A 22,675-nucleotide genomic window follows, 5' to 3' on the forward strand; every position below is an offset into this window, starting at 1 on the left:
TATGTGCCCTCCTGAAAAAAATCCTGCATGAAGTGTTCCATGTGCCCTACAACTTTCCAGTGCACTACCTCTATAACGTGTCTATTGAGCCCTATGGGCTTGTAAGGTGCCAACATGTGGGGCAAAGACTGTACACCAAGCCCTGACTCCTTCAGAACCTCCTCATCTACCAACTAGAGATGGGGACCAAAGACCATGACAAGTACAAGAGGCCAGTGGCACTGCTTCATCGGTAGGCACACCCTCTGACGTTCAATTAAACATAGATCAGACTTGTACCCAGTGCAACACCAAACACACGAGATGCCAAACCACGTGTATCATCCCATGACTGCAGTCAGCTATGACCTAGGGTCGATACTACAATAAACTCGTTGTGGATTTACTGTCTAGACCAGAAGACGTATGCCTGGCTGTACTGCTTCCAGTGGTGTATTTGCACTGCATTTGTATTGCTAGCCATAACCCAACTTTGTTCATTGGTTTCTGCTTCCCTGCGTCTTGGCTCCTCTATAGACTACTCGCTGGACTTGTTTGTTTCTAGTGCCACCTCTACTTGTCCATTTTCTCGCTGTTTTCTTCCATATCTACTCTGTAATCTACTGTCGGAAGCACCAGGCTGGTAAGTCACCCTCAGCTGGTTCCTCGAGTCATTCCCAGTCTTTTGTCAAATACCGGTCACAATTAACTGGCGACGAAGTAAAAAGTTAGCAGAATTCTATGGACTCAAAACGCGTGGAACTCTTGGAACATCAACAGCCACTTCTGCAGCAGCAGTTGCAACGGCAGTTTCAACAGAAGTTTCAACAACAACAGCAACAACAACAGCAGCAGCAGCAGCAGCAGCAACACCAGCAGCAGCAGCAACAACAACAGCAGCAGCAACAACAACAGCAGAAGCAACACCAGCGCCAGCAGCAGCAACAACAACACCAGCAGCAACAACAACAATAACAGCAGCAACAACAACAATAACAGCAGCAATAGCAGCAGCAACAATAGCACAGCAATAACAGCAATAACAACAGCAGCACCGGCGGCAATAACAACAGCAGCAGCAGCAACGGCAACAACAACAACAGTAGCTACAACAGCAGCAGCAACAATAGCACAGCAATAACAGCAGCAGCAGCAAGCTGACTAGCTCATCAAGATATTCAGCTTTTGAAGTATCAGCTGTAGATTAACATTACCCAACTAACATCAGCAGTAGTCACTTCCTAGGCACAGAGCTGTCCACCTGCGTTTCCACCTTTTAAAATAGGCCAAAGAGTATCGGAACACGCATTTACAATGGCTGAACCATCATTTCTTCGCCATTCAGGTCATTGATGATGCTCCCCAATAATCACGCTTCCTTTCTTGGGCTTCCCTGGAGACATTTCCCTTGTTGAAGAAGTTGGTTCCTCTCTTAAATCCAGTCGCCCTCACATTCCCGGATGCAAAACCTCATACACGGCCTCTTTAATTCGAGATGTAGTGGTCCATCTGGCTACTAATCCAGAAGAACACACGTCAGTCCCCAGCTACACAATCCATCACTGGATGATATTTTCACAATCACCGCACTCTTTCGAAATCGCGCAGGCAGCAAATGAGCACCTCATGGTTTGAGCACAGGTGACTGCAGTCCAGACATCCCATTGCGCCCCAAGAACACAAATTTCTCGTGAACCATTTACCCGATGGCAGCATCATGATCCATCAGCTTCAGATATGTCAATATCCTTTGAACAATACACCACATATGACTGATGTGGGCAGCAGGGTCTTCCATCATGCCCACACTGCTTCACAGCACACCTGTGTGTGTAAGCGTCTGGGTTGCTGGGCACACTGCACCCGCTGCAGAAAAAACGGACGTCTCCCAATAATCGTATCCAGTTCTACGCAAGTGTCAACGAACATTGCATGAACTTGGGCAGTAATAGCCCCATGCGATGCTTTTGTTATAAAGTTGTTTACCAATGTCTCAACTGCAAGCAAAGATTTCTGTCTCTAGATGGGCACAGGAACTATTGTTTCCTTGGTGAACCTGCAAACCTATGCCGTCTAAGCTCCCCAGAATTAGCCCCTCCCTTCCATACATTGGCAGCGTAAAGTGACAGTTCAGTTTCCTCTGGGGTCAATTAATGATCAACACACTCGACGAAAAGATCACTTGGCTAGTCATTCAGCCGGAAACATTCTCGGTCTGGGCACCTTCCCGTTGTTTGGATTCTCCAAGGGTGAGGTTCAGATCGTCTCCCAGCCAGTTCCCTTCCAATAATTCTGTGCCACTTTTGTAGCAGGCCTGAGGTGCTCCACAGGTTTCCAGGTTCACATCTCCTTGCATCCAGATGTGTTGCCTGCATCCTGCTGAGTACGGCCCACTCCAGTCTGCTTATGGACTGCCATTGAGCAGTCACTCGATCGACACCATGAGTCCGAGGAGAGTGGACCAAATAAAACCAGCGGTTGGAACACACGCTTGGTAGTGGTAACGAAACCTAACAGCTCCCTCCGGCTATGCAACGACTTCAAATCAACAATCATTGTCCAAACACAAGTATATAAGTATCCTGTTCCACTTCCAGAAGAGCTCCCCACAAAACTTGTCAGCAGAGAATGCTTTTATAAGATATACTTACATGAAGCATACCTGCAGATCCCAATGGATGAGGAGTCGCAAGGAGTCATTGTTATCAACACTCCTCGATTTGTACAAATACAAGTGCTCCAGTAATCTTTCGGTAGTTCCTGGGGCAGCTGTCAATGTCAGTATCTACTTGCACCAGTTATCTCGATGGCTCAATTGTCATGGATGTAACCTTTGGAGCATATTTACTACGTCATGTGACGCAGAGCTGAAATGACGCTTAGCAGACGCCAGCTTTTCCTGGAGCAAGTGGAATACCTCAAACATTTGCTCAACAACGAAAGGGTCCAACCCACTGATCACGACGTCACACCTATTGACTCTCCAGCTCGCCCCCAAAACGTGTAGGAGCTGCAAGCTTTTTCTAGTAAGGTGAGTTATTATTTTAAGTTACTACTTCAGGCAACCCTTATCATGCATCAGCTACAAGAGTTACGGAAGAATGAAGCCAATGCTGCGCTTATCTCACTGCCTTAACCCTTTTCTCAATCGCATCCACTCGTTCTCGCCACAGGTGCTTCCCCATATAGCACTGATGCACTGCTGGTGTATAGGAAGAATGACTATTCGTCAAAGACGCTAATACCTAAGCACAACAACTACTCAGACAGAGAAGAAGAAGCTTTAGCAACTGTCTTTGCAGTTAAGAAGTTACATCTTTACCTGTTCGGGGCTAAGTTCACTTTAATTACAGACCACAAACCGATGGTAGAACTAATCAGGCTACGCTCCAGTCTTGCAGAGCAGAAAGCAAGACAGCTTCAGTGTTGGGCACTTTACGGTGTTATACCATTAAATACAAGCCCACAGCGCAACACACAAATACTGAAGCTCTATTTCACCACCTGTGGGACCAGATCAACCCTCTGCCCAGCAGGAAGCTCTATTTCACAAGTTGCGACATGGTCACGAATAAAACAATGAGCCGAATATAGAATAAATTTCCATTACGTCTATGGTCACAAATTTTTTGTCATCAAACTGCCGCTTTTGGTCTACAATGACCAGCTTTTCGTGGATGGTGCTGTAGTATACAGAGAAGTTGCAGCATTAGAAAATTGTAGCAAAATGCAGGAAGATCTGCAGCGGATAGGCACTTGGTGCAGGGAGTGGCAACTGACCCTTAACATAAACAAATGTAATGTATTGGGAATACATAGAAAGAAGGATCCTTTATTGTATGATTACATGATAGCGGAACAAACACTGGTAGCAGTTGCTTCTGTAAAATATCTGGGAGAATGCGTGCGCAACGATTTGAAGTGGAATGATCATATAAAATTAATTGTTGGTAAGGCGGGTACCAGGTTGAGATTCATTGGGAGAGTCCTTAGAAAATGTAGTACATCAACAAAGGAGGTGGCTTACAAAACACTCGTTCGACCTACACTTGAGTACTGCTCATCAGCGTGGGATCCGTACCAGATCAGGTTGACGGAGGAGATAGAGAAGATCCAAAGAAGAGCGGCGCGTTTCGTCACAGGGTAATTTGGTAACCGTGATAGCGTTATGGAGATGTTTAGCAAACTCAAGTGGCAGACTCTGCAAGAGAGGCGCTCTGCATCGCGGTGTAGCTTGCTCGCCAGGTTTCGAGAGGGTGCGTTTCTGGGTGAGGTATCGAATATATTGCTTCCCCCACTTATACCTCCCGAGGAGATCACGCATGTAAAATTAGAGAGATTCGAGCGCGCACGGAGGCTTTCAGACAGTCGTTCTTCCCGCGAACCGTCCGCGACTGGAACAGAAAAGGGAGGTAATGATAGTGACACGTAAAGTGCCCTCCGCCACACACCGTTGGGTGGCTTGCGGAGTATAAATGTAAATGTAGATGTAGATCTTCAGATCTGTTTTTTTAAAAACATGCCACTATGGCTGTAGTAAATTAGGACACGTTTTTATAAAACAGATCTGAAGATGGTCGTTATAGACCGAAAGCGGTAGTCTGGTGACAGAAAATTTGTGACCATAGACATAAAGTATAGGAAATTTATAGGAAAGCTTATGTCTCCATACAGATGGAGAACAGAGACAAACGCTGGATGGGTTCCCCATTATGGTTGCACGAATTGCTCGAATTGCTGTGGACAAGTGCTGCAATCCTGTCTTATGGAAAGTTATCCACCATGACCTCCATCGGTTGGCCATGTACTTTTCAAAGAACACTAGTTCGAAGCTCTGGACCTGGGCTTGCAGTACCACTGTATATCAGTCATGAATGATGTCCTCTCAATGGAGCTCTAGGGCCTCAGGTTTTACAACTACCCCATGGCGGGAAATGTCACGTATTAAAACTCTCTTGCACCAACACATTTACTGGGTTTAAACAATGACAGACACCACGTGTACTGCTGTTCCACTTGTACCATGCGTCAGGTCACACCACCAGACTCCCTGTCCAATCCCTATCTCCCCTGGGATCACATTCATTTGAGTTCTGTCGGCCAGCTTCTGCGCTCTCTGTGATTTATACTCGCAGACACTTGCTCTAATTACCGCTATACAGTCAGCAAGGCGACCACCAAACGGACAGTGCAATTAATGGGCTCATCCAGATTCTAACCACTGAAGACCTTCCTCCAAACTACAGTAGCAGAGAACATGCTCCAATTCACAGTGACAGATTGCGAACAATTGTGCACTTCAGATGGCATAAAACACCTATTTAGTCCGTCATCTCATCTATCCTCCAATGGCAAACCACAGTGTACGGTGTGGACATTCAAGCAACAATTGTTGAAATCAATGGGAACAGCCACCACTATGGCTGCATTCATATTGTTACTAAGCACATACAGAAACACTTCCATCCATGACCACAGCCTTGTAGATCTCCCCCATGGGAGACAACCACATTCTCTCCTTTTTCTCCTGGTACCGATGCCCTAGGAACCCCAGACCCAGAATGCTGGGCGATTTCTACCAGGCACAGCAACGTGAGCAGCCTCTTGGGGGGGAGGGGGGTGAGAGAGAGTACATATGATGGTTTGGAGTGCCATCATGAACTTTGTCCACACCTAATGACTACAATGCGACTGGAAGGTCACCTTGGCCTAGAAACGCCATGTTCGACAGTCCTACAACAGCACACGTATAACTTGCACTCCACAGAACACTAGCTGCAATTTCTGCAGACATGAAAATGTAGGCTGGCGTCTCCACACAGTCTTTAGAGACACAGCCAATGACGCCTGTGTCACCACATCCCAGTGTGATGCTGCAGGCTTCTGGTTGGTCACATCATCCAACGAGCTTCATTGCTGGGATGTGAACCACACCAACAGTTCACCTCCCAACGCTGGCTTGAAAGCCCACAAGAAAACATGGAACTCGACAATCGCTGCTAGGTGCAGCAGCTACAGATGCATACGCACACATCAGCATAATGTGCTGCTGGGTTTGCCTTGGCACAGTGCATCACCCCAATAGCTGAACACTACTGAAAGTGGTGACACTCTGAGGCACCACTTTCAGTGGCATATTCACCTCGCATATGTATCGTTAGCTGCAACACACCATTGCTTATTGGTTTCCACTTCTCTCTGTCTTGGTCTCTGTATAGATTACCTGCTGGACTTGTTTCTTTGCAGTGCCATTTGCACTTGTCCATTTCCTCGGCATTGTCTTCTGCTCACATCTGTTTTTGATAGCCCCAAGCTGATCAGATAGCCTCAACAGTTTCCTTGAGTCACAACCAATCTTTTGTCAAATCCCAGTCACAATAATGATAGTAAAGTACAATGATTTTAATGATGATCCAATATAGCGTGATGTGTCAATGATAATGTGACAACAGTGGTAATGGGTATGACAATGGTAATAGTGATATTAGTGGAGATGAAATTGATGATGATGATGATGATGATGATGATGATGATAGTGCAGGAATCCTAAGCGTGGCGCCTATGAATACAAAAAGATATCTTGAACCTACGCATCAAAGGCAATTTGCAGTAACCACATCATGAAGGTCTTAAGAGTCAAGATCCTGCCCTTTCTTTGGACAATCCCAAGTTTAAGATTTCAACTCAACCATGTCTGGCCAACTGTTATAAGGAATGAGCAAGCTTTCTCTATGAACATTGGGGTACCTGGCTTACACAGTCACTGATATGTCACATGGCGAAACTGGACAGCATGTGGTCACTCGGCTACTTACCCATCACGTTCTTTCAGTGAGCATGCACACACAGAACGTTTAGACAGAGATTCCTGAGGAGCATATCTGGTTCCTTTCTAGTTCACACCTCGATGTTTAGTGTTGGCTGGTATGGGTTTCACAACACGCTAACCTCAAAGCCAGAGATGGTGTACTGTTTTGTGATTCCTCTCATTTGTGTGTTAAAGACCAAGAACTCTCATGGATATGACGGGGTATCTAACAGAATATTGAAGTATTGTTCTATGTATGTTAGCCCAGTACTTAGCCATATCTGTAACTTTTCCTTTAGGAGTGGTCGGTTTCCTGACCGATTAAAGTACTCGGTAGTGAAGCCACTTTATAAAAAGGGAGACAGGGGTAATGTTGACAATTATAGATCTATTTCCATGCCATCGGTGTTCGCTAACGTTATCGAGAAGGTTGTATATACAAGGTTACTGGAACATTTAAATTCACATAATTTGCTGTCAAATGTACAGTTTGGTTTTAGAAATGGTTTAACAACTGAAAATGCTACATAATCTTTTCTCTGTGACGTTTTGGGCGGATTAAATAAAAGGTTGCGAACGTTAGGTGTTTTCTTTGATTTAACGAAGGCTTTTGACTGTATTGACCACAAAATATTACTGCAGAAGTTTGACCATTATGGAGTAAGGGGAGTAGCTTACAATTGGTTCGCCTCTTACTTTAAGAACAGAAAGCAGAAGGTAATTCTCCGCAATACTGAGAGTGGCAGTGATGTTCAGTCTCAATGGGGCACTGTTAAGTGGGGCGTTCCCCAAGGGTCGGTGCTGGGGCCACTGCTGTTTCTTATTTATATAAATGATATGCCTTCTAGTATTACAGGTGATTCAAAAATATTTCTGTTTGCTGATGACACCAGTTTGGTAGTGAAGGATCTTGTGTGTAATATTGAAACATTATCAAGTAATGTAGTTCATGAAAGAAGTTCGTGGCTTGTAGAAAATAATTTGATGCTAAATCACAGTAAGACTCCGTTTTTACAGTTTCTAACCCACATTACAACAAGAACCGATATTTTGATCAGACAGAATGGGCATACAGTTCAAGTTTCTAAGCGTTCGAATAGATAGCAAGCTGTTGTGAAAAGCCCACGTTCAGGATCTTGTTCAGAAACTAAATGCTGCTTTATTTACCATTAGGACAGTATCTGAAATAAGTGACAGTTCAACACGAAAAGTAGTCTACTTCGCATTTTTTCATACGCTTATGTCACATGGTATTATTTTTTGGGGGAATTCTTCTGATTCAAAAAGGGTATTTTTGGCTCAAAAACGGGCTCTTCGAGCTATATGTGGTGTAAGATAGAGAACCTCTTGTCGATCCCTATTCAATAGTCTGGGAATTCTGACATTGCCCTCACAGTATATATTTTCTTTAATGTCGTTTGTTGTTAGCAATATTAGCTTATTCCCAAGAGTTAGCAGCTTTCACTCAGTTAATACAAGGCAGAAATCAAATCTGCATGTGGAATGCACTTCCTTGACTCTTGTGCAGAAAGGAGTGCAGTACTCTGCTGCATCCATTTTCAATAAGCTACCATAAGAACTCAAATATCTTATCAGTAGCCCAAACGCTTTTAAGTCTAAACTGAAGAGTTTCCTCATGGCTCACTCCTATTCTGTCGAGGAGCTCCTGGAAGAGCTGAAAAATTAAGCAAATTCTAGTACTACATTGTTGATTTTCTTTATTTAAACTTACGAACTGTCGCCTGAATATGTTTCTTGTATTTCATTTTATCTGTTTCTACTATCATGTCATGTATTGACTCGTTCCATGACGATGGAGACTTCTCCTTAATGTGGTCCGACGGAACAATAAATAAATAAATTAAATTAATAAAAATATGTAACTATGTATGGTCTGGAGCTCAGCTGAGTGATAAGATTCCCCCAATGTTGAAGATCTTGCAGAAGATGGCTATGACTTGGGACTCACCTCTGGATGCCAGGCTTGGAGATGATAGGAATGTAGAATGGCTTGGAGATGACAGGCTTGTAGATCTGGGTGTCCTGGCTCCCCCGGTCGCTGCTCATGTTCTTGTTCCAGCTCCAGATGAAGCCAGTGGCATGGCCTACACTGCTGTACAACCACACCGCCACCATCAAACACCCAGCAGTCCTCAGGTGCCAGTCCATCGTCACTTGCTAGACGCCACACACACTGCTGCAAAACAATATCCTTGGGAAGGGTCTTTTTCGTCTCCATAAATTATAAACTTTTATCAACCAAATACTGCGTTACAAGAGTGCCACATTTGTTCATTTCCCATCAGAAAGGGGAGGCAGCGCGCCAAAGTATAACAACTAGTGAGTTCCAATTATCATCTCGAAAGAAAAATCAAGTAACCATTTCTTTATTTTCTGGAACATGTTTTCGGTCCTGGCACATACTGAAATTCCCACTCCATAGTAACATAACATGCCGCTAAAGGAATTTTTTTTAAAAAAAAGCCTTCTCGATAAATAAAGTGGAGTATTGAGAGGTATTTGCCCTCTGCTTTTGGACGGGAACAACAGTACGACAATCGAAGCTGCGCTGATGGAGGTGTACAACAACAATGCAGCATCATATGACATAGTGGATAGGTGCTGCAGTTGTCCAGACAAGTCTTAGTGACGAAGAAACAAGTAGTATATCATCTCTCTGTAAAGAATCTCGAAGTTCAAGAGACGTGGAGGTTATGGTACTCTGGTAAGTTCGAGACTACTGTGGACAAAATGAAAATCTGTCAGTAATTAGTTATCAACAATTTGCTCGGCATTCTGGACACAAGTAACGAGCCTTCGGGGTCAGCAACTCCTCACGTTGATTCGAGAAACCTGCCGAATCGAGGCAGTTGTTCTTTGAGATCAATTTAGATTACTTCTTCAGCTCTACGGTCGCAGGTTCGAATCCTGCCTCGGGCATGGATGTGTGTGATGTTCTTAGGTTAGTTAGGTTTAAGTAGTTCTAAGTTCTAGGGGACTGATGACCTAAGAAGTTAAGTCCCATAGTACTCAGAGCTGCGTGTTTCACTTTGGCGTGAGAACAAGAAGCAAAGCAGCTACTTGAAACGTGTAGATTCACCCCACTAAAACACCAATAGGCAAGGTGATGAGCGTTTTTAGAGGCTGCCATGGTATATTGCTAACATACTATGCAAAGTATATTCTTCTTTTCCATCTCTCTCTGTTCCTATCAGCAACGTTAGTTATATATGCAAAACCAACGTGCGTAAATATCAGGCTGCTTGTCTGACATCAGGCTTTTCCAGCATTCTTTTCGATAATAAGACACAACCACAATATGCTCTTTGTTTGGAGAATTTGGCCAACGACTGTGTGAAGCCTATAAAATTAAAGAGATGCCTGTCATGGGGCACCTCATAATATTGTGGTGAACCTTCTTTTGCTCGGCCTCGTGCAGAAGCTCGACAAGGCATTGACTCAACAAGTCGTTGGAAGTTCCCTGCAAAAATACTCAGCCATGCTGCCTCTAGGCCGCCCATAATTGTGAAAGAGTTGTCAGTGCATGATTTTGTGAACGAACAGACCTGTCAATTACATCCCAAAATGTTCGATGGTATTCACGTCGGCCGATCTGGGTGGCCAAACCATTCGGAGTATCCTAACCAGTCACGAACAATCTTGGACCTGTGACATGGCGCATTGTCATCCACAAAAATTCCATCGTTATTTGGGAACATGAAATCCATGAATTGATTACAAAAGGTCTCCAAGCCACCGAACATAACAATTTCCAGATAATGATTGCTTCATTTAGACCAGATAACCTATCCCCTTTTATTCAAACACAAACCACACCATTATGGAGCCACCACCAGATTGCACAGTGCCTTGTTGATTATTTGGATGTACGGCTTAGTGGGATGTGCACTACACTCTAACTGTACCATTTGCTCTTACCACTGAAATCGAGACTCATCCGGCCACGATTTCCCCGACATCTACAGTCCAACTGATATGGTCACAAGCCCAACAGAGACGCTACATGCCATGTCATGCTGTTAGCAAAGCCAACCGAATCAGTCGTCTGCTGCGATAGCCCATTAAAGCAAAATGTCCTGACGGATATGTTCATCGTTCGTCCCACATTGATCTCTGCCGTTATTTCACGCAGTGTTGCTTGACTGTTGGAACTGACAACTACACAAACGCCGCTGCTCTCGGTCGTTAAGTGACGGCTGTTACCGGCCGCTGTGGCCGAGCGGTTCTTGGCATTCCAGTCCGGTCCCAGGTTCGAATCCTGCCTCGGGTATGGATCTGTGTGATGTCCTTAGGTTAGTTAGGTTTAAGTAGTTCTAAGTTCTACAGGACTGATGACCACAGATGTTAAGTCCCATAGTGCTCAGAGCCATTCTTCGATACAATGCCATGTGCTCCATTTTAAAGCTGTCATACATTGTATTCAACTACACTGAAAATCTGCAGTAATGGGGAAATCCCATTTCTTATCCTTGATCGATACTACATACAGTGAAATATTTCAGTCAGCTGTATCAATTCCACCCATAAACTTGTATACAACACTTGCTTGTTGACTTGCTACCAGTCTTTTCGATCTAAGTGAATACCACATTACTGGATGAGCGGCATTTACAGCATCACAGTTTTGTTGTCACAGTCACTATGCCGTCATTTCCTGAAGCCGCTAATACAGGGTGTCCGAAAAAGAATCACCCGATTTTAAATAGAATTATTTATTCGGAAGAAGGGCTTAACACCAATAAATTGCATACTAAATTACTCAGAAAAGACATCCATCATAAATGTTCAATACGTCCTCCATTGGCTGCACGGACGACATCTAGCCTATAGCTGAATTCATCCCAAACTGAGTGTAATGTGTGTTCTGTCACTGAAGCTACAGCAGCTGATATTCTGGTTTTTAGTTCATCAATGTCACGAGGTAAAGGAGGGACGTAAAAACATTGTTTAACATATCCCTTCAGGAAGAAATCACATGGTATTAAGTCAGGGGACTTAAGAGGCCAAGAGTGTAAAGCCTGGACTCGCGCTCCTGTACGCCCTATCCATCGTTGAGGCACGTTGGCATTGAGGAAACTGCGCACGTTGTTGAGCCAGTGCGGTGGTGCTCCATCTTGCTGATAGATGAAATTGTCAGAGTCAAGCTGTGGGAATAACCAGTCCCTTATTATTGCAAGATATGATTGTGCTGTTACGGTTTCTTCCTCAAAAAAGTAGGGTCCACATTGCGCGAGATTAGCTGCACGCTCCACGTCAGCGCTCGTAGCGACATCTAGCGTATTTCTTCTGAAACTCTAGGCCATGCCGATTACATCTAGAGCTGTTACAATTACCTGGTGACATTTATCTCAATATTATTACAAGTTAAAATCCGGTCATTAGTTTTGGGACATCCTGTATATTGCCTCGACTGTCAATCTGAATCCAAATTTCCCTCTGGGTTTCTTTTTCATTTCACTTAATTACTTTTACACAGTAATTCACTTCATACTACTGCGTTTTATTCGTTATAAAGAGATGAGAGTAATCCCATTGAAACAGTGCTGCTGATAAATTAAAAGCTCGCAAGTAAGATTTTTCATATGTGTATTTCCGAAACAATAGTAACATGAATTTAGTTAGGTTTTCTATTTGATACAACAGTGCAAATTTATACAGCCTGAATGATAAATGTGACTACGTTCACATTACATACTTTTTAATAATATTATGAAAAATGTAGTTGCTACCCTAGCGGAGATGCCGAGTCATAGATTAGTACAACATAAATACTGACGGAAAATGAGCATTCGGCCAACAAGGTCTTTGTCGAAAACATACAACACACACACTTGATCAGTCTCTTGTAGCTGTACCTATATGGGACTATCTCCGCTATATGGAAAGTAGCAACTATCCATTTCATATTATTACATTCCATCCTGGATTTTCCATTGTTACACACATTTCATGGAATTGTACCATCGTTATAGTACGCTTTTGGCATTAAAATATGGTATAAGCACATGCCACAGCAAAAGAGAAATTGCAGAACATATTGAACCTGATTTTTGTATGCATAACGCTTGTGTAGTTCTATAACGATGTTGTTGTTGTTGTTGTTGTTGTTGTCTTCAGTCCTGAGACTGGTTTGATGCAGCTCTCCATGCTACTCTATCCTGTGCAAGCTGCTTCATCTCCCAGTACCTACTGCAACCTACATCCTTCTGAATCTGCTTAGTGTACTCATCTCGGTCTCCCTCTACGATTTTTACCCTCCACGCTGCCCTCCAATGCTAAATTTGTGATCCCTTGATGCCTCAAAACATGTCCTACCAACCGATCCCTTCTTCTAGTCAAGTTGTGCCACAAACTTCTCTTCTCCCCAATCCTATTCAATACCTCCTCTTTAGTTACGTGATCTACCCATCTAATCTTCAGCATTCTTCTGTAGCACCACATTTCGAAAGCTTCTATTCTCTTCTTGTCCAAACTAGTTATCGTCCATGTTTCACTTCCATACATGGCTACACTCCAAACAAATACTTTCAGAAATGACTTCCTGATACATAAATCTATATTCGAAGTTAACAAATTTCTCTTCTTCAGAAACGCTTTCCTTCCCATTGCCAGTCTACATTTTATATCCTCTCTACTTCGACCATCATCAGTTATTTTACTTCCTAAATAGCAAAACTCCTTTACTACTTTAAGTGTCTCATTTCCTAATCTAATTCCCTCATCATCACCCGATTTAATTTGACTACATTCCATTATCCTCGTTTTGCTTTTGTTGATGTTCATCTTATATCCTCCTTTCAAGACACTGTTCATTCCGTTCAACTGCTCTTCCAAGTCCTTTGCCGTCTCTGACAGAATTACAATGTCATCGGCGAACCTCAAAGTTTTTACTTCGTCTCCATGAATTTTAATACCTACTCCAAATTTTTCTTTTGTTTCCTTTACTGCTTGCTCAATATAGAGATTGAATAACATCGGGGAGAGGCTACAACCCCGTCTCACTCCTTTCCCGACCACTGCTTCCCCTCGACTCTTATAACTGCCATCTGCTTTCTGTACAAATTGTAAATAGCCTTTCGCTCCCTGTATTTTACCCCTGCCACCTTCAGAATTTGAAAGAGAGTATTCCAGTCAACATTGTCAAAAGCTTTCTCTAAGTCTACAAATTCTAGAAACGTAGGTTTGCCTTTTCTTAATCTCTCTTCTAAGGTAAGTCGTAAGGTCAGTGTTGCCTCACGTGTTCCAACATTTCGACGGAATCCAAACTGATCCTCCCCGAGGTCCGCATCTACCAGTTTTTCCATTCGTCTGTAAAGAATTACCGTTAGTATTTTGCAGCTGTGACTTATTAAACTGATAGTTCGGTAATTTTCACATCTGTCAGCACCTGCCTTCTTTGGGATTGGAATTATTATATTCTTCTTGAAGTCTGAGGGTATTTCGCCTGTCTCATACATCTTGCTCACCAGCTGGTAGAGTTTTGTCATGACTGGCTCTCCCAAGGCCGTCAGTAGTTCTAATGGAATGTTGTCTACTCCGGGGGCCTTGTTTCGACGATATTCGTAAATAAACGATGACTGATGTTATATGGGACGTGCAAATACCCTTATTATCCTTTACTACATTAATCTGACATTCTGACAGAATATGTGAAGAGTTAGTACTCTAATACATACGAACACAGAGAAGTTACACTGCCAATCAGCTATAAAACGAGTCAGATAATGCATTTTCAGCAAACCAAGTTATCTTATACACACAATAATGCTGACCCAAAAATGAAAGCTAAATGTTTCTTTAAAGAATAGCACGAGCCAGTAGTATTAAGTGTGTACAAAATCTGTATGCTGGAGGGTAAAATAAAGTAATAGTACTAATAGTTTTACGCTCCTCGGCAAAAATCCTTGTTGATTCCAAGAAAAGTGATACTTCGTAAAACGATGGAGAAGTGACTGTGAAGCAGAATCTGTGTTGTTTCCACTGCACATGAAGAAAGAGCAGATATTCAGAATTATTTAGCTAGCGTAAAGGGTAAATCAAACGTGTACTCGCAAGCACTTTAGGAAAACAGACAGTTATTCTGTTTCAGCTTAAATTAAACAGGGCAAATTAGTAACAGCAGCGGAATTAGCAATGTGCAATCGTGAAGTTTAAACATACTATGTCTTTGAAACCAGTGGATTGTAGCTGTAGATTACGCTCCAAACTTTTTATGATTTCGAATCGGCAAAAAACGTGACTTAGGACAGTACAAGCTCAACATTTATTGTGAAATCTGTGTTAGACATGCGACGACCTTTCAAAGGTCCGTTTTATTTTGGCATAGCTACACACAGTAGTCCTACCCCCATGAACCATGGACCTTGCTGTTGATGGGGAGGCTTGCGTGCCTCAGCGATACAGATAGCCGTACCGTAGGTGCAACCACAACGGAGGGGTATCTGTTGAGAGGCCAGACAAACGTGTGGTTCCTGAAGAGGGGCAGCAGCCTTTTCAGTAGTTGCAGGGGCAACAGTCTGGATGATTGACTGATCTGGCCTTGCAACATTAACCAAAACGGCCTTGCTGTGGTGGTACTGCGAACGGCTGAAAGCAAGGGGAAACTACGGTCGTAATTTTTCCCGAGGGCATGCAGCTTTACTGTATGATTAAATGATGATGGCGTCCTCTTGGGTAAAATATTCCGGAGGTAAAATAGTCCTCCATTCGGAACTCCGGGCGGGGACTACTCAAGAGGATGTCATTATCAGGAGAAAGAAAACTGGCGTTCTACGGATCGGAGCGTGGAATGTCAGATCCCTTAATCGGGCAGGTAGGTTACAAAATTTAAAAAGGGAAATGGATAGGTTAAAGTTAGATATAGTGGGAACTAGTGAAGTTTGGTGGCAGGAGGAACAAGACTTTTGGTCAGGTGAATACAAAATCAAATAGGGGTAATGCAGGAGTAGGTTTAATAATGAATAAAAAAAATAGGAGTGCGGATAAACTACTACAAACAGCACAGTGAACTTATTATTGTGGCCAAGATAGACACGAAGCCCATGCCTACTACGGTAGTTCAAGTTTATAAGCCAACAAGCTCTGCAGATGAAGAAATTGATGAAATGTATGATGAGATAAAAGAAATTATTCAGATAGTGAACGGAGACGAAAATTTAATAGTCATGGGTGACTGGAATTCGAGAGTAGGAAAAGGGAGAGAAGGAACGGAATTCGAGAGTAGGAAAAGGGAGAGAAGGAAACATAGTGGGTGAATATGGATTGGGGGAGAGAAATGAAACAGGAAACCGTCTGGCAGAATTTTGCACTGAGCATAACTTAATCATAGCTAACACTTGGTTCAAGAATCATAAAAGAAGGTTGCATGCATGGCAGAATCCTGGAGATACTAGAAGGTATCAGATAGATTATATAATGGTAAGACAAGGAAACAGGTTTTAAATTGTAAGACATTTCCAGGGGAAGATGTGGACTCTGACCACAATCTATTGGTTATGAACTGTAGATTAAAACTGAAGAAACTGCAAAAAGGTGGGAATTTAAGGAGATGGGACCTGATAAACTGAAAGAACCAGAGTTGTACAGAGTTTCAGGGAGAGCATAAGGGAACAATTGACAGGAATGGGGAAAAGAGATACAGTAGAAGAAGAATGGGTAGCTCTTAGGGATGAAGTAGTGAAGGCAGCAGAGGCTCAAGTAGGTAAAAAGACGAGGGCTAGTAGAAATTCTTGGGTAACAGAAGAAATATTGAATTTAATTGATGAAAGGAGAAAACATAAAAACGCACTAAATGAAGCAGGCAAAAAGGAATACAAACGTCTCAAAAATGAGATCGATAGGAAGTAAAAATGGCTAAGCAGGGATGGCTACAGGACAAATTTAAGGATGTAGAGGCATATCTAACTAGGGGTAAGATAGATACTGCCTACAGGAAAATTAAAGAGACCTTTGGAGAAAAGAGAACCACTTGTGTGAATATCAAGAGCTCAGATGGAAACCCAGTTCTAAGCAAAGAAGGGAAAGCAGAAAGGTGGAAGGAGTGTATAGAGGGTCTATATAAGGGTGATGTACTTGAAGACAATATTATGGAAATGGAAGAGGATGTAGATGAAGATGCAATGGGAGATATGATACTTCGTGAACAGTTTCACAGAGCACTGAAAGACCTGAGTAGAAACAGGGTCCCAGGAGTAGACCACATTCCATTAGAACTACTGACGGCCTTGGGAGAGCCAGTCCCGACAAAACTCTACCATCTGGTGAGCAAGATGTATGAGACAGGTGAAATACCCTCAGACTTCAAGAAGAATATAATAATTCCAATTCCAAAGAAAGCAGGTGTTGACAGATGTGAAAATTACCGAACTATCAGATTAATAAGTCACAGCTGCTAAATACTAACTCGAATTATTTACAGACGAACGGAAAAAACTGGTAGAAGCCTACCTCGAGGAAGATCAGTTTGGATTCCACAGAAATGTTGGAACACGTGAGGCAATACTGACCCTACGATTTATCTTAGAAAATAGTTTAAGGATAGGCAAACCTACGTTTCTTGCCTTTGTAGACTTAGAGAAAGCTTTCGAAAATGTTGACTGGAATACTCTCTTTCAAATTCTACAGATGGCCGGGGTAAAATACAGGGAGCGAAAGGCTATTTACAATTTGTACAGAAACCAGATGGCAGTTATAAGAGTCGAGGGACATGAAAGGGTAGCAGCAGTTGGGAAGGGAGTGAGATGTTATTCAATCTGTATATTGAGCAAGCAGTAAAGGAAACAAAAGAAAAATTCGGAGTAGGTATTAAAATCCATGGAGAAGAAATAAAAACGTTGAGGTTCGCCAATGACATTGTAATTCCGTCAGAGACAGCAAAGGACTTGGAAGAGCAGTTAAAGGGAATGGACAGTGTCTTGAAAGGAGGGTATAAGATGAACATCAACAAAAGCAAAATGAGGATAATGGAATGTAGTCGAATTAAGTCGGGTGATGCAGAGGGAATTAGATTAGGAAATGAGACACTTAAAGTAGTAAAGGAGTTTTGCTACTTGGGGAGAAAAGTAACTGACTATGGTCGAAGTAGAGAGGATATAAAATGTAGACTGGCAATGGCAAGGAAAGCGTTTCTGGAGAAGAGAAATCTGTTAACATCGAGTATAGATTTAAGTGACAGGAAGACGTGTCTGAAAGTATGTATATGGAGTGTAGCCATGTATGGAAGTGAAACATGAACGATAAATAGTTTGGACAAGAAGAGAATAGAAGCTTTCGAAATATGGTGCTACAGAAGAATGCTGAAGATTAAATGGGTAGATCACATAACTAATGAGGAGGTACTGAACAGAATTGAGGAGAAGAGAAGTTCGTGGCACAACTTGACCAGAAGAAGGGACCGGTTGGTAGGACATGATCTGAGGCATAAAGGGATCAAAAATTTAGCGCTGGAAGGGAGCGTGGAGGGTAAAAATCGTAGAGAGAGACCAAGAGATGGATACACTAAGCAGATTCAGAAGGATATAGGGTGCAATAAGTACTGGGAGATGAAGAAGCTTGCACAGGATAGAGTAGCATGGAGAGCTACATCAAACCAGTCTCAGGACTGAAGACAACAACAACAACAACACACAGTAGTAATGAAAAAGCCTAGAAAATATTTTAAGTAATTAATTCAGTTTTTCAAGCTTAAGGGAAGTGTCTCGGTTTTTGCTTCCCAAATTATGTCCTATTTTAGTCAGTTTGAGAGAAATGATCCGGGTTGTTATCTAACATACAAGACAAAAATTATAGCAAACCTAAGTTAAGCATAAGCACGCCACAGGTACGGTCTGTTTGGATTCCAGAGAAACATAGGGACACGCGAATAATAACAAACCCAACGACTTACCTTAGAAAATAGGTTAAGGAAAGGCAAACCTACATTTATAGCATTTGTAGACTTAGAGAAAGGCTTTGACAAAGTTGACTGGAATACTCTCATTGAAATTCTGAAGGTAGCAGGAATAAAAAAGAGGGTGCGAAAGGCTATTTACAACTTGTACAAAAACCAGACAGCAGTCATCAGAGTCGAAGGGCATGAAAGGGAGGCAGTGGTTGAAAAGGCAGTGGACTGGGGTTGTAACATATCCCCGATGTTATTCAATATGTACACTGAACAAGCAGTAAAGGAACCAAAAAAAATTTTCAGAAGGAATTAAAACTTCAGGGAGAAGAAATAAACACTGACATTTGCCCATGACAGTGTAATTCCGTCAGAGACAGCAAAGGAATGGGCTTGAAAGAAGGATATAAGATGAAAATCAACAAAAGCAAAACAAGGACAATGGAATATAGTTGGTTTAAATCTGGTGATGCTAAGGAATTCAGATTAGGAAACCAGACACTTAAAAGTAGTAGATGAGCTTTGCTATTTGGACAGCAAAATAACTGATGTTCGAAGTAGAGAGTATATAAAATGTAGACCCGCAATGGCAAGAAAAGCATATGTTATCATAGATTATAGATTTAAGCACTAGGGGATCTTTTCTGGAAGTATTTGTATGGAGTGTAGCCATTATTGAAAGTGAAAGATGGAAGATAAACATCTTAGACAAGAAGCGAAACGTGGTGCTACAGAAGAATGCTGACGATAGGATGGGTCGACCATGAAACTAATGAGGAAGTACTGAATAAAATTGGGGAGAAAACAAATTGTGTCACAATTTGACCAAAAGAAGGGATCAGTTGGTAGGGCACAATTTGAAACATCAATGGATCTCCAATTTAGTATTGGAGAGAAGTGTGGGAGCGGAAGGGGGGGGGGGGGGGGTAAAAATCGTTCAGAAGGATATAGGTTGCAGTAGTTATTGGAACATGAGGCTAGCATAGGTGAGAGTAGCATGGACAGCTGCATCAAACCTGTCTTCGGACTGAACGCCAAAACAACAATAAGATCAGGTATCTAGTTTTAAACTACACTCAACACCACAAGACAAATATAAACCAAGATGTGCAGTATACAGTTAGACAACACAGCCAGCGACATGAACAAACTCACCTCGTGAGTAACAACAGCCACACACGACCAAGAAGCGACCGATCCACGCTATTTTAGAGGCAGACTGATCTAGAGAGCCTGTATAGGGAGAGAGTGGCCAACCGGACGATACGGCGGCCATTTTTCTGCCAAACTGCGGGCGGGACTTTTGAATGGCCAGTAGAGGAGTAGTGAAGTACACACTCACCGAATCAAAAGCACAAGGCAATATGGCGAAGTCATTCGTTAAATGCCTTTCTTTACAGCTATAATATACTCATAGTAGCCTCCTACGTACAGCACAGGAAAATTTGATACAGTGCCTGTAAAAATTATTCGTTACTTGCATTTATCTCCTTTAAAGTTCGTTTACTAGACTTATTGCAATGAAAGTAACGTAAAAAAATATAGTGTATAGCATTTTTTTTTTTTTTTGTATCGGAAGTGCATAACGCTAAAGATTTAACGTACCTGTATTACGTCAGATGAATGAAAGTCGTAAGCAGTTGTTTACTTGTGACATGCAAAAAGTGTGTCTTGTCACGTCTTCAAACTTTTTGCATGTCACAAGTAAACAACTGCTTACGACTTTCATATATATATACTGAATACCTCTCGTACATAGCAAAAGAAAAAGATTACAAAAATCAGGTAATGTTAGATGTAGGCTACTCTAATAACGACCAAAAAGCAAGAAAACTACCGTATCCCTTCTACCCCACAATAAGTAGGCCTATTAAAAACTGTTTTGAAAACAATTACTTACTACGAATAATGTTTCAGCAACCACGAAAACTGCGAAAAACGTACCTATAACTTGAATAAAAATCTCTCGGTGTACATGCCGCGCCAGTTCAGGGTAAAACTCCAAGCTTTCGACCACTACCTCCATGGTCGTGGTCAGGGCTAAAACTGACTGTCGTGAACTTTTTGTGTTACAATACAGCATCACCGGTCAATTGCGGTCTAACTGTGTTGGTGAGGCGGTAAATTTATCCACAGGGCAGTGACTGCGTCTCTGCCATTCACTTTGGAGGTGTGGCGGTGCGACTTGTAGTCCCGTACCACCCTCTGATGGTGACAGTACTGCATGACTCAGGCAGAAAAATTCAGCCTAACGTGGGCAGGTATGATTGATAAGTATTAGACGTAGAATGGAGGCTAGTCCTGCCAAAGGATGCGTCTGTGGTGGGCGTGCCGGACCTATCGTTAGCCATGATCGGAATTTGATTCCTGTAGGATGGTCAGGGGAACCGGATGTCGATGCCAGCGACGTGGAAGTGTGGTCCCAACGTGGCGTAACCCGTGGACAGCGTCCCGCAAGGCATCCACTTTCTCATAGAGCCGCCGGGCGTTGTTGCGTATGGTCCTCTTGAGGGGGACGATATCCGCTTCCTCGTGGGGAGCGACAATACTCGTGAGTGGCGGGGAGTGCAGGCTCCACCTGAGCACCTTGTTCTGCAGGCGCTGCAACGTCCGCATACTGGTGACACTAATCGTGGCCCAGGCATCAGATCCATACGTGAGTGCAGGCAGGAGCTTGGTATACGGGTTAAGTTCCCTACTGCGAAAGAGCGGGTACAAAGCCCTGGTTAGCTTTCGCCCCTTGTTGGTGACATACTCCGCATGACAGTGGAAGAGCAACTTGTGGTCCATCTGGACCCCGAGATAGGTGGTTGTCGGGGACCAGGGCACCTGCACACCTGCAATCGAGATATTGCGGCGGAGGACTGGGTGCCGTTTCGTGAAGTAAACTGCCGTAGTTTTGGCGGCATTAAGAGCTATTTTGTTTGTCCGGCACCAGGTTATGGTGGCGTCCACCTGTCGTTGGAGGCGGGCGACGACGGCGTCGGTAATGCGGCCAGTGGTGTATAGTGCTGTGTCGTCAGCGTATTGTGCAAGGTGGCACTCGGGGATGACCCGCACATCATTGACATAGATATCAAAAAGAATGGGAGATAGCACCGATCCTTGCGGAGTGCCTGCCGACAATTGGCGAATGCCAGAACGCATTCCCCGTTGAGCCACTAGGAAAGTCCTACCACGGAGGAAGTCATCCACGATCTTGACATAAATATCCGGTATAGGGGTCTGTGTCAGCATCTTGTGTACGAGGTTGTCTTGCCAGATCTTGTCTTAGGCGTTTTGTATGTCCAGAAAAACGGCAGCTGTCGACTTGGCAGTGTTGAAGCCTTTGCTGATGTGTTCAGTGATCTGTAGGACCTGAAGTTCAGCAGAGAGGTGCGAAGTGAATCCAAACTGTTCAGGATGGATCGTCCCAGCAGCTGCTAGAGGTTGGGAAAGTCGGTGAAGGATCACAGATTCGAGGATCTTCGCCATAGCGTTTAGGAGGCTGATGGGCCTGTTGTTGGTGGGGACTGTAGGGTCCTTGAACCTCTTGGGGATCACAATCAGCTTGGCTTGTTTCCACTGAGGGGGGAAAAGGCCAGATGTGAGACAACAGTTTAAAATCTTGGTGAACAAGATGAGTGGTGTGCGGGGAAGGTGGCAAAGATGATCATTTAAAATTCTGTCCAATCCAGGGGCTGACCGGCCACGTATCCGTCGAAGGATGCGCTGAATTTCTGCCATGGACGTAAGAAGGGGGGCAGACTGGGGTGGGCGGTTGCGAAAAGCAGCAACAGCTGTCAGGACTTCATGTTCTTCCTGTAGTTCGTTCGGAGAAAGGTCCTGGACCAGAGGGCGGTTTTGGGCCTCGAACGCATCTGCCAGCGTTTCCACAATTTGCAGGGTATCATATGACAAGGCCGCTGCTGTGCGAATAGGATGGGCAGTTGCTGGCTTAGAACGCCGCAGGGTGCGAATGACAGCCCAGTCAGATTTTTGGTGGAGCA

At 43.3% G+C, this 22,675-nt stretch overlaps 1 protein-coding gene across 3 annotated transcripts in view; it reads right to left on the minus strand.

Annotated features, from left to right (window-relative positions):
• The window catches only part of LOC126292235 (uncharacterized), a 149,864-nt gene that overhangs the window by 85,392 nt on the left and 41,797 nt on the right, over nucleotides 1-22,675 (minus strand). For 2 of the 3 annotated variants that reach the window (XM_049986113.1, XM_049986111.1), the window contains exon 2: nucleotides 8,757-8,984. In XM_049986113.1, the coding sequence (XP_049842070.1) occupies nucleotides 8,757-8,956 (200 nt within the window). In that variant the 5' untranslated portion in view covers nucleotides 8,957-8,984. The remainder of the gene's footprint in view (nucleotides 1-8,756; nucleotides 8,985-22,675) is intronic. The other variant, XM_049986112.1, reaches the window with a different exon arrangement.

Source organism: Schistocerca gregaria, chromosome 9 (genome assembly GCF_023897955.1).
Source record: "Schistocerca gregaria isolate iqSchGreg1 chromosome 9, iqSchGreg1.2, whole genome shotgun sequence".
Lineage (NCBI taxonomy): Eukaryota > Metazoa > Arthropoda > Insecta > Orthoptera > Acrididae > Schistocerca > Schistocerca gregaria.